The sequence below is a fragment of the Rana temporaria genome, chromosome 13 (assembly GCF_905171775.1).
Source record: "Rana temporaria chromosome 13, aRanTem1.1, whole genome shotgun sequence".
Lineage (NCBI taxonomy): Eukaryota > Metazoa > Chordata > Amphibia > Anura > Ranidae > Rana > Rana temporaria.
This window is the reverse complement of record NC_053501.1, coordinates 77,714,145-77,726,877: the sequence shown is the minus strand read 5'-3', so window position 1 is coordinate 77,726,877 and position 12,733 is coordinate 77,714,145. Positions and strand designations below refer to the sequence as shown.

The 12,733-nt window shown below is 46.4% G+C and overlaps 1 protein-coding gene across 16 annotated transcripts in view; it reads right to left on the bottom strand.

Annotated features, from left to right (window-relative positions):
- The window catches only part of MTA1 (metastasis associated 1), a 290,526-nt gene that overhangs the window by 240,701 nt on the left and 37,092 nt on the right, over window positions 1-12,733 (bottom strand). For all 16 annotated transcript variants that reach the window (XM_040333257.1, XM_040333259.1, XM_040333258.1 and 13 more), the window contains exon 3: window positions 11,329-11,422. In XM_040333257.1, coding sequence (XP_040189191.1) covers window positions 11,329-11,422 — 94 coding nt within the window. The remainder of the gene's footprint in view (window positions 1-11,328; window positions 11,423-12,733) is intronic.

Sequence of the window (12,733 nt, the reverse complement as noted above, 5' to 3'; positions counted from 1 at the left end):
CGCAAGCCTAAGAATGTGACTGAACTGGAGGCTTTTGCCCATGACGAATGGGCGAAGATACCGTAGATCGCTGAAAGACACTTGTGTCAAGCTATGCTTCACGTTTAAAAGCTGTTATAACTGTAAAAGGATATTGTACTAAGTACTAAGATTGAATGTCACTTGGGGGTTGAATAAAACTGATAATGATGTGAGCACAGAAAAGACATTTGTGGTTATTTCATTATAAATGTTATGTTATATTTGTCTGACCTACACGTGCCTCTTTGATTTAATTGTAAGCAGGAAGACTGAATGATCAAAATCAATGTCAAACTGACCAAAACAATCAATTTCAGTGGGGGTTGAATAATTCTGAACACAAAACTGTATATATACACACACACACACACACACACACAAAATAAATAGGGGGATATTATAGCGAAAATTACAAAATAGTTGTTTTTTTTGTTTTTTGTTTTTTAAATTGTCGCTCCATGCACACTGAAGATGATAACTGCACTCTATGTTAGCATATGTGTCCACACACACACGGACGTTTTACAGCTTTAATGAGCGCTCAAAGCGCCGTTTTTCGTCGCTAAAAAATGCAAAAAAACGCTAATAAACGATCAAAAACACAGCTCCCCCGCGTTTAATGCATTGAAAAAAAAAAGGTAAAAAAAAAAACGCTACACCAAAAAATGCTAATGGCGTCTTTTATAGCTTTTTCTAGCTTCCAGTGTGCATGGAGCCTTATAGCGCAAAAAATAAAAACCGCAGAGGTGATCAAATACCACCAAAAGAAAGCTCCATTTGTGTCGATGGTGGTGAGGAGGGTGGTCTATGTGGACAGCTTTACCCCAGATACCTGCATACTTAGATCTGCCCGTTTTAATCATTAACCATATGAGTTGACAGTGGTGTACCCCAAGGTTCAGTGCTGGGACCCTTACTTTTCAATATCTTTATAAATGATATTGGGTCTGAGATCAAAAGTAACATTTCTGTCTTTGCAGATGACACCAAGCTATGCAGTGGAATAACGTCCTTGCAGGATGTCTCCAATTTACAAGCCGACCTCAATGCTCTGTCTGATTGGGCGACTAAGTGGCAGATTTAAGGTTTAATGTAGATAAATGTAAAGTTATGCACTTGGGGAATAAGAATATGCATGCATCATACATACTAGGGGGAGTACAACTGGGGGGATCTGTAGTGGAGAAGGATCTGGGGGTTTTAGTGGATCATAAGCTCAATAATTGCATGCAATGTCAAGCTGCAGTTTCCAAAGCGAGCAAAGTCCTTTCTTGTATTAAGAGAGGTATGGACTCCAGAGACAGAGAGAGAATTTTGCCCCTGTACAAATCATTAGTAAGACCTCATCTGGAATATGCAGTTCAGTTTTGGGCACCAGTTCTCAAAGAGGATATCAGGGAACTGGAGAAAGTGCAGAGAAGAGCAACCAAACTGATAAGAGGAATGGAGGAGCTCAGCTATGAGGAAAGATTAGAAGAACTAAATTTATTCACTCTTGAGAAGAGGAGAATTAGGGGGGATATGATCAACATGTACAAATATATAAGAGGTCCATACAGTGAACTTGGTGTTGAGTTATTCACTTTACGGTCAACACTGAGGACAAGGGGGCACTCTTTACGTCTAGAGGAAAAGAGATTTCACCTCCAAATACGGAAAGGTTTTTTCACAGTAAGAGCTGTGAAAATGTGGAACAGACTCCCTCCAGAGGTGGTTCTGGCCAACTCAGTAGATTGCTTTAAGAAAGGCCTGGATTCTTTCCTAAACGTACAGAATATAACTGAGTACTAAGATTTGTAGGTAAAGTTGATCCAGGGTAAATCCGATTGCCTCTCGGGGGATCAGGAAGGAATTTTTTCCCCTGCTGTAGCAAATTGAATCATGCTCTGCTGTTTTTTTTGCCTTCCTCTGGATCAGTGTTTCTCAATTCCAGTCCTCAGGCCCCCCCAACAGGTCAGGTTTTCAGGATTTCCCTCAGATGAAAAGGCTGTGGTGATTACTAAGGCCGTGAAACTGATCAAATCACCTGTGCAAAATAATGGAAATCCTGAAAACCTGACCTGTTGGGGGGGCCTGAGGACTGGAATTGAGAAACACTGCTCTGGATCAACTGTGGGTATGGCGTTGGGTGTATAGGATTTTACTGTGTTTTTTATTTTGTTTTTTTATTTTGTTTTTTGTGGTTGAACTGGATGGACTTGTGTCTTTTTTCAACCTGACTAACTATGTAACTATGTAATTAACCGTTTCAAAAATATATTAAACCCCCCCCCCCCCCCACAGTTCAGGCCTATACATATTCTTCTACATATTTTTGGTGAAAATAAATAATAATATCGCAATAAGCTTTCATTGATTGGTTTGCGCAAAAGTTAGTTTCTACAAAATAGGAGAATTGCACCGATCACTGTAAAAAATAGGATTTTTTGTACTCACCGTAAAATCCTTTTCTCTGAAGTCCATGGACGGACACAGCTCCTTAAATCTTGACAAGTGGGGTTATGTTCCCTGTTTACAGGAGAGGACTAGGCAGAAACATGTTGAATAGTTAAATACATGTTACATTAACAGAGTTGAACAGCCCCGCCCAGGGGGCGGTCCCTCCAGACATAACCCTCCTCACTGCAGCTTGCAGCCTCAGTTCGTAACAAGCAGTACAAACCTAAAAAGGAGGGGTGGGAGCTGTGTCCGTCCATGGACTTCAGAGAAAAGGATTTTACGGTGAGTACAAAAAATCCTATTTTCTCTTATCGTCCATGGACGGACACAGCTCCTTAAATCTTGACAAGTGGGACGTCCCCAAGCAGTGTCAAAAAACGAGGGGTGGGAAATATATCAGTAAAAACAATTTTAACTTCACCCCAAAACAAGCAGAGCTCCTCAACGGAGGAGGTGCAACTTTAAACAGCCGCCGGCAAAAACTAGCGGCTGAAAAAAACATCATAAGATGCACTCACAGCAACCATGTAAATTCTGGAAAAAGCGTGAACGGACGAGCAAATCGCCGCCTCGCACACCTGTGAGACCGACGCATGATGTCGGGGAAAAAAAAAAAAACCCAGGAAGCACCAATTGCCCTGGTCGAAAGTGCCGTGACCGGAAAGGGGGGCCCGCCCTTAGGAGCATAGGCCTGTATGACGGCCTGCCCGATCCACCGAGAAATGGTGGTCGACAAGACCGCCAGGCCCTTTTGTGGACCAGACACCGACACAAAAGAGAGTCAGAAGCTCCGAAATGGAGCCGTAGTAGGCTGGTATACCCGCAAAGCGCGTACCACGCCTAAAGTATGAAAGGCCGAAACCTCCTTCGGAAGAAGGGAAGGTCGCGGGCGCACCATCACCTAATCCTTATGGGGGATCAAGCATGGCGGCTTGCAAGACAAGACCGCCAACTCAGAAACCCCTCTAACAGAGGTAAAGGCCACTAAAGGGGCCACCTTCTGAGATAGTGTCAAGAGAAAATCTCTCTGATGTTTCCAAAAGGAAGGTTCCTGAAGAACCGAGAGCACCAGAGTCAAAACTCATGGGGGAAGAGATGGGCCAAGAGGGGAAAGTATATGACAAACCCCTTGCACACAAAAAAAGGGGACCCACCAGGGAACGGGCCGCAAAAAGGCCACTAAAAGAACACAGCCAAGGCTGAAATCTGCCCCCAAACGGTGCTTTAAGCAATTTTTAGATCCAATCCAAGCTTTAAAAACAGCAGGACCCTGGACATTGAAAGTACGCCCGTGGACGTCACTCCATCCCTTCGCACCAAGAGAGGTGTGACGGTAGATCCTCCGGAAGAAGACTACGGTGCCATGTTGAGATGACCGAGTCAGACAGACCCTGGTCACCTAAAGTCTGGCTTCCAATAACCATGTTAAGCAAGTCAGTGACGGTACAACAGGAGGAAGTATGGGACCTTGAGACAGGAACCTCCTGCCCTGGCAATCGCCAGGGTGCCTCCGCTACCAGGCGCCCGATATCAGCGCACCAAGGACGCCGAGATTAATCTGGAGCGATTAGAATCATCGGGATCTCCTCAGCATCCACTCTGTGGAGCGGCCGAGGAAGCAACTACCATGGAGGAATGGCAAAAAATCACCGATACAGACAACACAGAGCCACCAGCGCGACTGACGCATCTGTACAAGATCACTAGACCTGGCCACTAACTGACACCCTTGCGGCGGAGACAAGCTGCCAGGAGATCCATGCCATGTGAGGCTCACCTCCTGCAAGGGAGCCGAAACACCCCAAGCACAAAGACCAGTCGCCCTGGTCCAGCATCTGGCGACTCCAGTAGTCTGCCTGCCGGCATACCTGATGGTAGACTGAAGCCACGGCCGTGGCGTTGTCCGGCTGAAACCAGATTGGTCGACCACAAGGAGAAGCATAGCCTGATCGCCTAAAATAGTAGGACAATGAACAGTAGACAGCACCTGGTATTCCCAGGCGGTCTTCCACCAGGCACTAGCCAGGCCCGACCCTGGGTAGCTACCGAGACCAGACACATTCAAGGAGGTGTGGTCATAGGTCCACGCAAGTCCAGCGACTCAGGGCCGACTGGACCCCCCAGTTTTGTGAACCTCCAGGTTCACAACCCGTGAGCTGGCATTCGTCGTAAACACCGACCACTGGAAGGAAGGAACAACTTCCCGGACCGAAGAGTCGGGAATCTCTGTCACCAACTCAGAGAGACTCTGACTAGGTGGCGCACAGGAATCTAATGATTTCAGAGACAAGAGATTTTTACCACCTGGACAGTAGTTCCACTGGAAAACCAGGGTGTGGAACTGGGCATACAGTACCACCTTGAAGGAGGCTACCCACAGACCCTGAACCAGCAGGCGCCCGGAGAGAAGACCGATTGCGTGATGCCAATACCTTCTCCGCAGACTGAAGAGTCTGCAATTTCTCCAGGGGAAGAAGGACCTTGCCACTGAGGAGTCTGGATCAACACTAGATACTCCAACGCTGAGTCGGAACCTAGCATGCCCATAATTTGAACCCTGGGTCGCACACATGTAGGGCAGGCTTGCTGCCACTGAGCTACACTTTCTGGCCTAAACGTTTAACATCCACCCGAATCTTCGGAGGGTCTGAATGGGAATAACCCATCCACTAGGTCGGAGACAGAAGCTGCTCTCAGAAGAAAGTCGTCAAAGTAGCCAATGAGGCAAAGCCTCGCTGTCCCAACAAAATTCAAATAAGTGCGAGCTCCTAGCTGAAAACCCATGGTGCTGACGCCAGATCAAAAGGGAGGGCCACAGGCTGACAGAGACCCTTCTCTCATCACGAAGCACAGAAAAAAACACTGTGACATGTGCAAAACGGGACATGCATGTATGCGTCCCTGATGTCCGAGGACGTCAGGACATCCCCCGGATGAAGCGCAGCTACCACCGAACAAATGGATTCCATGCGGAACTACCCGACGTTCACAAAGGTATTTAGGGCCTGAGGCCCATAGAAAACCCCAAAACTCTCGTCCTGCAGGAAAGGTAAAATTACCTTGCAGCTTAGCAAATCCCACACTGCCCAAGGCAGACCGACGTGCCGGGAGGGGAAGACACAAGGACAGAACTTTGTTCTGTGGATAGGAGGAAACCCTATCTAGTACTCCGAAGAGACCACCTCGCAGACCCACTAGTCGGAGAGCAGGGAGGTTTCACTGAATTGTGAACCTGCAAGCCGCCCCTCCCACCTAGAGACAGGGAGGGAAGGCTATATACATTGGCAGGATTTGGGTGCCGGCGTGATCGGCTTATGCACCCAGGGACAGATTAGTCCCCCAGCTGGGCCTTTGACGGCCTGGGAGGGTTGCCCCTAAATAATACACACACATAGTGTTGTAGGTGTATGTACACATGTCTTTGGAGGAAACCGGAGTACCCGGAGGAAACCCACACAGACACAGGGAGCGACAATGCAAGCTCCAGGCAGATTGGCGTCAGTGTGCAGATTGGCGTCAGTGTGCAGATTCGAACCAATGACTCTTTTGCTGCCAAGTAATGGAGTTAAGCACTACACCACCGTGTGCATAAAACCATTCTGAAACAGACGCCCTGGATAACAAGGGCGCAGCATTCAATGAAGCATCACAGACCTATATGAGGCCCTGGACCAGCTGGTCCGCTAGGCTAATAACCTCAGGAGAGAGTCGGTGCTCCTCCACTGTCTGGTGCAAAATGCTCACTCTGTGAGTTGTATACCGCACTAGGGGTCAGGACTACTCCAAGATGGCCGCCGAGCGTTCAGAACGCGGCCACAGGAAAAAGGCCAGCACAATGTAAGCTGCGCCATAGCGTGGCTACGACAAAATGGGCGCCAATGGGAGTTTTCAATGTAATTGAAAAATCTCCCAAAAAATAGCGCCAGCGACCACTGAGACCCCAGTGTAGTGGCCACAATAGGCCGCAAGCCAGACCCCAGCATGGTAAACATGGAACGGGTCAGTACTTCGGATCTTCTATCAGTCAGATCCATACAAGCGGGGGTTCCCGCCAGGCGGTGAGGGACTACAAAAGCCCTCAGTGGCTTTTCTCATTCCGCATCTCAGAAATTATCAAAGAAGGGCACAGAAGGAAAAAACCTACACAGCGGTCTGATTTGTGTGATCCAAAAAAGACCGAGCCCTCAGCGGAAACCCAGCTGCACTATGCAGCTTAGGAGAGTCCCTTGCAGCAGTAAAAAGCGCACCCATAAATGCCTTATTCTGCCTTTTTTTTTTTTTTTTTTTTTTTTTTAACTAGGTACCTAGTCCATGGCTCCATAACAGAGCATTCCCCAGGGGATAACGGGGGAAGGGGGCACTCTTTTACTGCCCGCCCGCAGTCCACCCCCACCCTGGCACAAACTGTGTCCAGGACTAACAATAAAAACTCTGTGGGAATCCCAGGTGCTAACACCTGCTGCCACCACCAGCATGTGGGGAAGGACCCAGATACTGACTCCAATATTTACATAGTGTGTATTATAATATGCACACCTGTCCATACAAATAGACAAAAGCTCCTAGAGCCCTATTCAGGGCCTCTCACCCACTTGCTGCGCTGACCAGGGGTAACCAGGGGACTCCCTCAGGAGGAGACTGCCCAGCGCTGCCTGTGAGGAAAAGAACCGTGAGGTAACTTTTGCAGGGACCTGTGTTTAAACAGGAAAAGCCTCCTAGGGCTGTTTTATTTAAGGATAAGACACAGATACAGCATAAAAAGCAAAACCGTTACAGGTGTCACCAATCAGTCAGCGTCTGCTGAAGTATAATCATAAACATCTGTGCTCATCACAGGGCTTTTTACCTCACAGGAAAGCCCAATACAAAAAAGAAAAAACACAGGCCAGATAACACAGTCCCCTCAGGAAGGCCCCCCTCCCCCCTGACAGCGGCAATGTTAGCAATGCAGCAAGGGAAAGGAGCAGGGAAGTAAGGGGAAGGGACCCCCGAACCCCAGGAATGCCCAGCTGTACCAACCCACCGAAGCAGGAGGGACTGTACTTACCCGTCCAAGCGAGGACTCGCTGACGCATTCCTGACAGAACTACAACCGAAATGGAGGTAGCTGTCGGCCCGGTCCACTGTGAGTGAGGCAACACCACAGCCCAGTCATATGTGGACCTCGGAGCAAAGCTCACCGGCCACCTCAGGAGTCATGAGGTATGGCGTGGCAGACCAAGCCTCTTTGCAAAGGTGTGCCCACGCTTGCTGGTCGGACTGAGTAGACTACAAGGATCTATATTATCCAGCCTGTCTCTCAGCCAACAGTTGAAAGAAGATTCTTCAAGAAAAAGTAAAGTAAAATAAAATAAAATTTCTCCTCAGGGCGCTGGGCCCAAAGGGAGTCATACGTCCTTCTCCTTTGCTAGGCAGAACGAAACTGAGGCTGCAAGCTGCAGTGAGGAGGGTTATGTCTGGAGGGACCGCCCCCTGGGCGGGGCTGTTCAACTCTGTTAATGTAACATGTATTTAACTATTCAACATGTTTCTGCCTAGTCCTCTCCTGTAAACAGGGAACATAACCCCACTTGTCAAGATTTAAGGAGCTGTGTCCGTCCATGGACGATAAGAGAAATGACACTGACAGTGAAGGGGATTAACCACTACATGGCGCTGCAGGGGTTAAGTGTTCCCTAGGGAGTGATTCTTACGGTTAGGGGGCATGGCTACACGTGAAACACGTCACTGATGACTGTTCCCGATCACGGGGAACGGTCATTAGTGACATTGTCACTAGGCAGAATAAAGGAATGCCTTGTTTACAAAGGCATTCCCATTCTGCTCTTGCCGACCACAATCGCAGGCCTCCCGGGAACATTGAGTTCCCGGGACCCATGGCCGCACTCGCAAGGCACGTAGCGGGTGTGCCCGCCGGGCGGCAGATTTAAAGAGACGTACCTGTACGCCTATCTGCCTGCCCGTGGCATTCTGTGGACGTACATAGACGTGCGGCGGTCAGAAAATGTAACCATATTGCTACACTTAGAGTGACTGCATATACTACTACGATATCTACTGCAACTGTGCCAACTACAAAGCCAGGTGCCTTTGTGACCTCCCACAGCCGTGGTCGCCCACATTCCCTGAGGGAGCCTCCCAGGCAGAAAACTACTGAGCCGGGTAAGCAAGATGTGAATGAGGGCTGTGTGCCTGTTGGGACAGTGAAACCTGTAGCCACGAAGAAAGAGAGATAGGCGGCAACAGAGGAGGCGAACAAGGACCGTTGCGGGGCCTTTGATCTTAGGCAAGTAATTCATAATGACCTAGTATGCATACAAGCTCATTATGCCTTTGTCTTGCAGGGTGTATTTGTATTTATTTTTTGTTCTGAAGGCTTTACTTCCTCTTTAAGCATCATACACACGATCGCACTTCCATTGAACTTTTCCGTGGACTTTTGTCCGAAGGGTCGTTGGCCGTGAATTTGGTATGCATACACACGGCAGAACTTTTTCAGCCAACATTCACCAAATCACGTGTTTCAGCTCTTTACTGCCACCCTTTGGGCAACATCTGCTATTGTCTGATGTGTAGCATTGGTTCTGAGCATGCGTGATTGTACTTTGGACTTTAGTCCGGTGGACTTGTGTACACACGGTCTGAATATCCTCCATCAGACATTTGTTGCCGGAAAGTTTGAGAGCATGCACAGCAAACATTTGTCCGTTGGAAAAAAAAATAAAAAAATTGTCCGATGGATTATACACACGGATCGGATTGTCCGATAAAACACTTCCGTCGGACCGTTGCTGCCAAAAAGTCAGATCGTGTGTATGGGCCTTTAGATTTCTGCCACAACAGAGTTTTGCCTTTAGGCCAAAAAGTTCAATTTTGTCTCATCTGACCAGAGCACCTTCTTCCACATGTTTGCTGTGTCCCCCACATGGCTTCTCGCAAAATGAACTTGTTATGGCTTTCTTTCAGCAATGGCTTTCTTCATCCACTCTTCCATAAAGGCCAGATCTGTGGAGTGCACGACTAATAGTTGTCCTGTGAACAGATTCTCCCACCCGAGCTGTGGATCAGTGCAGCTCCTCCAGCGTTACCATGGACCTCTTGGCTGCTTTACGATTAATGCTCCTTGCCCGGCCTGTCAGTTTAGGTAGACGACCATGTCTTGGGAGGTTTGTAGTTGGGTCATACGCTTTCCATTTCTGAATAATGGCTTGAACAGTGCTCTGCGAGATGTTCAAAGCTTGGTATAATTATTATTATTTTTTTTATAACCCAACCGCACTTTAAACTTCTTCACAACTTTATCTCTGACCTGTCTGGGGTGTTCCTTGTCCTTCATGATGCCGTTTGTTCACTAAGGTTCTCTAACAAACATCTGAGAGCTTCACAGAACAGCTGTATTTATACTAGAGCTGCAAGATTAATCATTAAAGAATCAAGATTGCAATTCTTCCCCCCCCCCCCCTCACGATCTTAAAACAGCATTTCCTCGATTCAGTGCAGAGATATTCTCTGCTCAAGCCTACAGCTGTCAAAAAAAAATAAAAAAATCTGTCAATCTGTCAAGTTTAGCACCACATTGGTCAGGCAAGATAAAGAGAAGCATTGTAACATTTCGTTTTTTTTAGATCAAAGTAAAAAACTTCTATCTGTAGATGAGGTCAGTTTAACCACTTAAAAGAGGAACTGCAATCTGCTCATGTAATTTGTAATAAAAAAACATCTTTGCCATTCTGAAGCTTCCCACCAACCACTTTGCAAATGTTATATATACACACACACTGATTCTTTACTTGCTAAATATGCTGCAGAAATCTCCCTCCACCGAGTCTCGCTGCAAACATTTTAACCAGTGCTGTGGAGTCGGAGGAGATTTTGGGTACCTGGAGTCGGAGTCGGCAAACAATGCACCGACTCCTACTAAATTTAGATTGGAAATAAAAAAGCAAGTTTAAAATGTCCCAATTCACAAAGTTATAATTAATGACTTCTCTGCTGTAAGAATAAAGACCAATGCATGCAGTGCCTCACGTAACTGCAAAACGAACACGTTAAGTGACCGTGAAGAAGCATGCTTTTCATGTGCTTCACAATATTACACGCAACGCACAAATTAGGAGCGGCAATACTTATACTTTCCATAGTGTAGTGTTCTGCTGTTACAGGGAACGCAGCGCCCATGGGTAACCTAGCCTCTCACTGATAAGGGATTAAGTAAATATGTTTTTTTGCAGGACTAGAGACACTTGTTAAATGAAGGGAATGGAGGGTCAACAGTTCAAGACTGAAGCTGTAAACCATTTGAAAAACTGCTGCCATTCAGCTAAGGCTATAAAAACTCCTATGGTAAAGACATGTATGTTGCCTTTCTTTCCTTTAAGGAATGTATAAAATACATTCACATATTAATAGTACAAAAAACTGAGTCGGAACATTTATCTACCGACTCCACAGCCCTGATTTTAACTGTGGGCAGCTGAAGCTGCTGCCTATTTTCTTCCTGTATTTACACAGACACACACTTACAGCTCTCATTGGCCCTTTTATGATTCATCCCCCCCTCCCTTCCTGGCAAACTCATGAGAGTGAGAGAGACAGATGTGCATGAGGTCATAAGCCTAGGCTTTTTTCCAGACAAGAAACAGGAAGTGCACTGTATAAAAAGGTATGTACTGGCAAAATAAAATAAAAAAGAATGTTTTACTATCCAAAGTTAAAACAAACAAGGGCAGAGGATTTAATAGATAGAAAAAGATGGGGGGGGGGGGAATGCAAATACATATTATATAATACACATATATACACAAATATTCAACATAACATTTTGTATTTTGAAGTAACTGCCCCCAAATGGAATTCTATTTTACTCACTTGCATGTTTGTCTGCTAAAGAGATAAGTGTGCCGGATATATCTCTCCTCCTATAGAAACAGACGACTTTTGCTTCCACATTTCCATTTGCAGTCTATCAATGAGAAAATACACAGAGGAAAAAAAAAAAAAAAAAAAGAAGTATTATTTTCACAATTTCGTAGTAGGTAAGTTTGAACAAAGACAATAGTCCATCCAGTTCAACCTGTGTAGGTGTACATTTGTGTCAGTATTGATAATCATTTTCTATATCCCTGTATATTTTGTTCACCAGGATGCACATCAAAGAGTCCTTCAAAAATATCAATATCCCCCACTGGCACCACCAATTGTGGAAGAGAGTTCCACATCCTTATCGCCCCGATTGAAAAATCCTCTACACAGCTTAAGGTTAAACCACTTCATCTCCAATCTTATTGTGTGGCCCTGTGTCTTCACACTCCCTGAGACTGAAAAGTGTCCTTCCTATGCTGGGATCACCATTGAGGTATTTGTATACTGCCATCATATCTCCTTTCAAGGATCTCTTCTTCAGGGAAAACAAACTCAGTGCTTGCAGTAGTTCCTTGTAATTGAGGTCCTCCAATCCACCTACCAATTTAGATGCACTTCTCTGGACTCATTCGAACTCCACCACATCCCTCCTGAGGACTGGTGACCAGAACTGGACGGAATGCTATAGATGTGGCTGGACCAGAGATTTATAAAAAAAAGTGGCAGAATAATAATTTTATCTCTGGAGTAAATTCCCCTTTTTATACAAGCTATGGGCCAGATTCTCAAAAGAGATACGCCGTCGTATCTCTGAGTCCGCCCGTCGTATCTATGCGCCCGATTCGTAAGGCTCTCACGCTGTCGGATCTTAAATGCATTTTTTTTTTCCGCCGCTAGGTGTCGCAGACGTTGTTTTCCCGATCGAGTATGCAAATTAGCAAAATACGCGAATTCCCGAACGTACGCCCGACCGACGCAGTCAAGTTACGACGTTTATGCAAGATTTGCAACGCGTAAAGTTGCCCCTGGGTATATGAGGCGCAGTCAATGTTAAGTATGGCCGTCGTTCCAGCTTTGAAATTTGAAAATTTACGCCGTTTGCGTAAGTCGTCCGTGAATGGCGCTGGACACCATTAACGTCGAAACCAATGACGTCCTTGCGACGTCATTTAGCGCAATGCACGTCGGGAAATTTTAGGGACGACGCATGCGCAGTACGTTCGGTGCGGGAACGTGCCTAATTTAAATGATCCACGCCCCCTAGCCGGATCATTTGAATTAGGCGGGCTTGCGCTGGAGGATTTACGTTACGCCGCCGCAACTTTACAGGCAAGTGCTTTGTGAATCAAGCACTTGCCCGTAAAACTTGCGGCGGCGTAACGTAAATGTGATACATTATGACGCCGCAGAT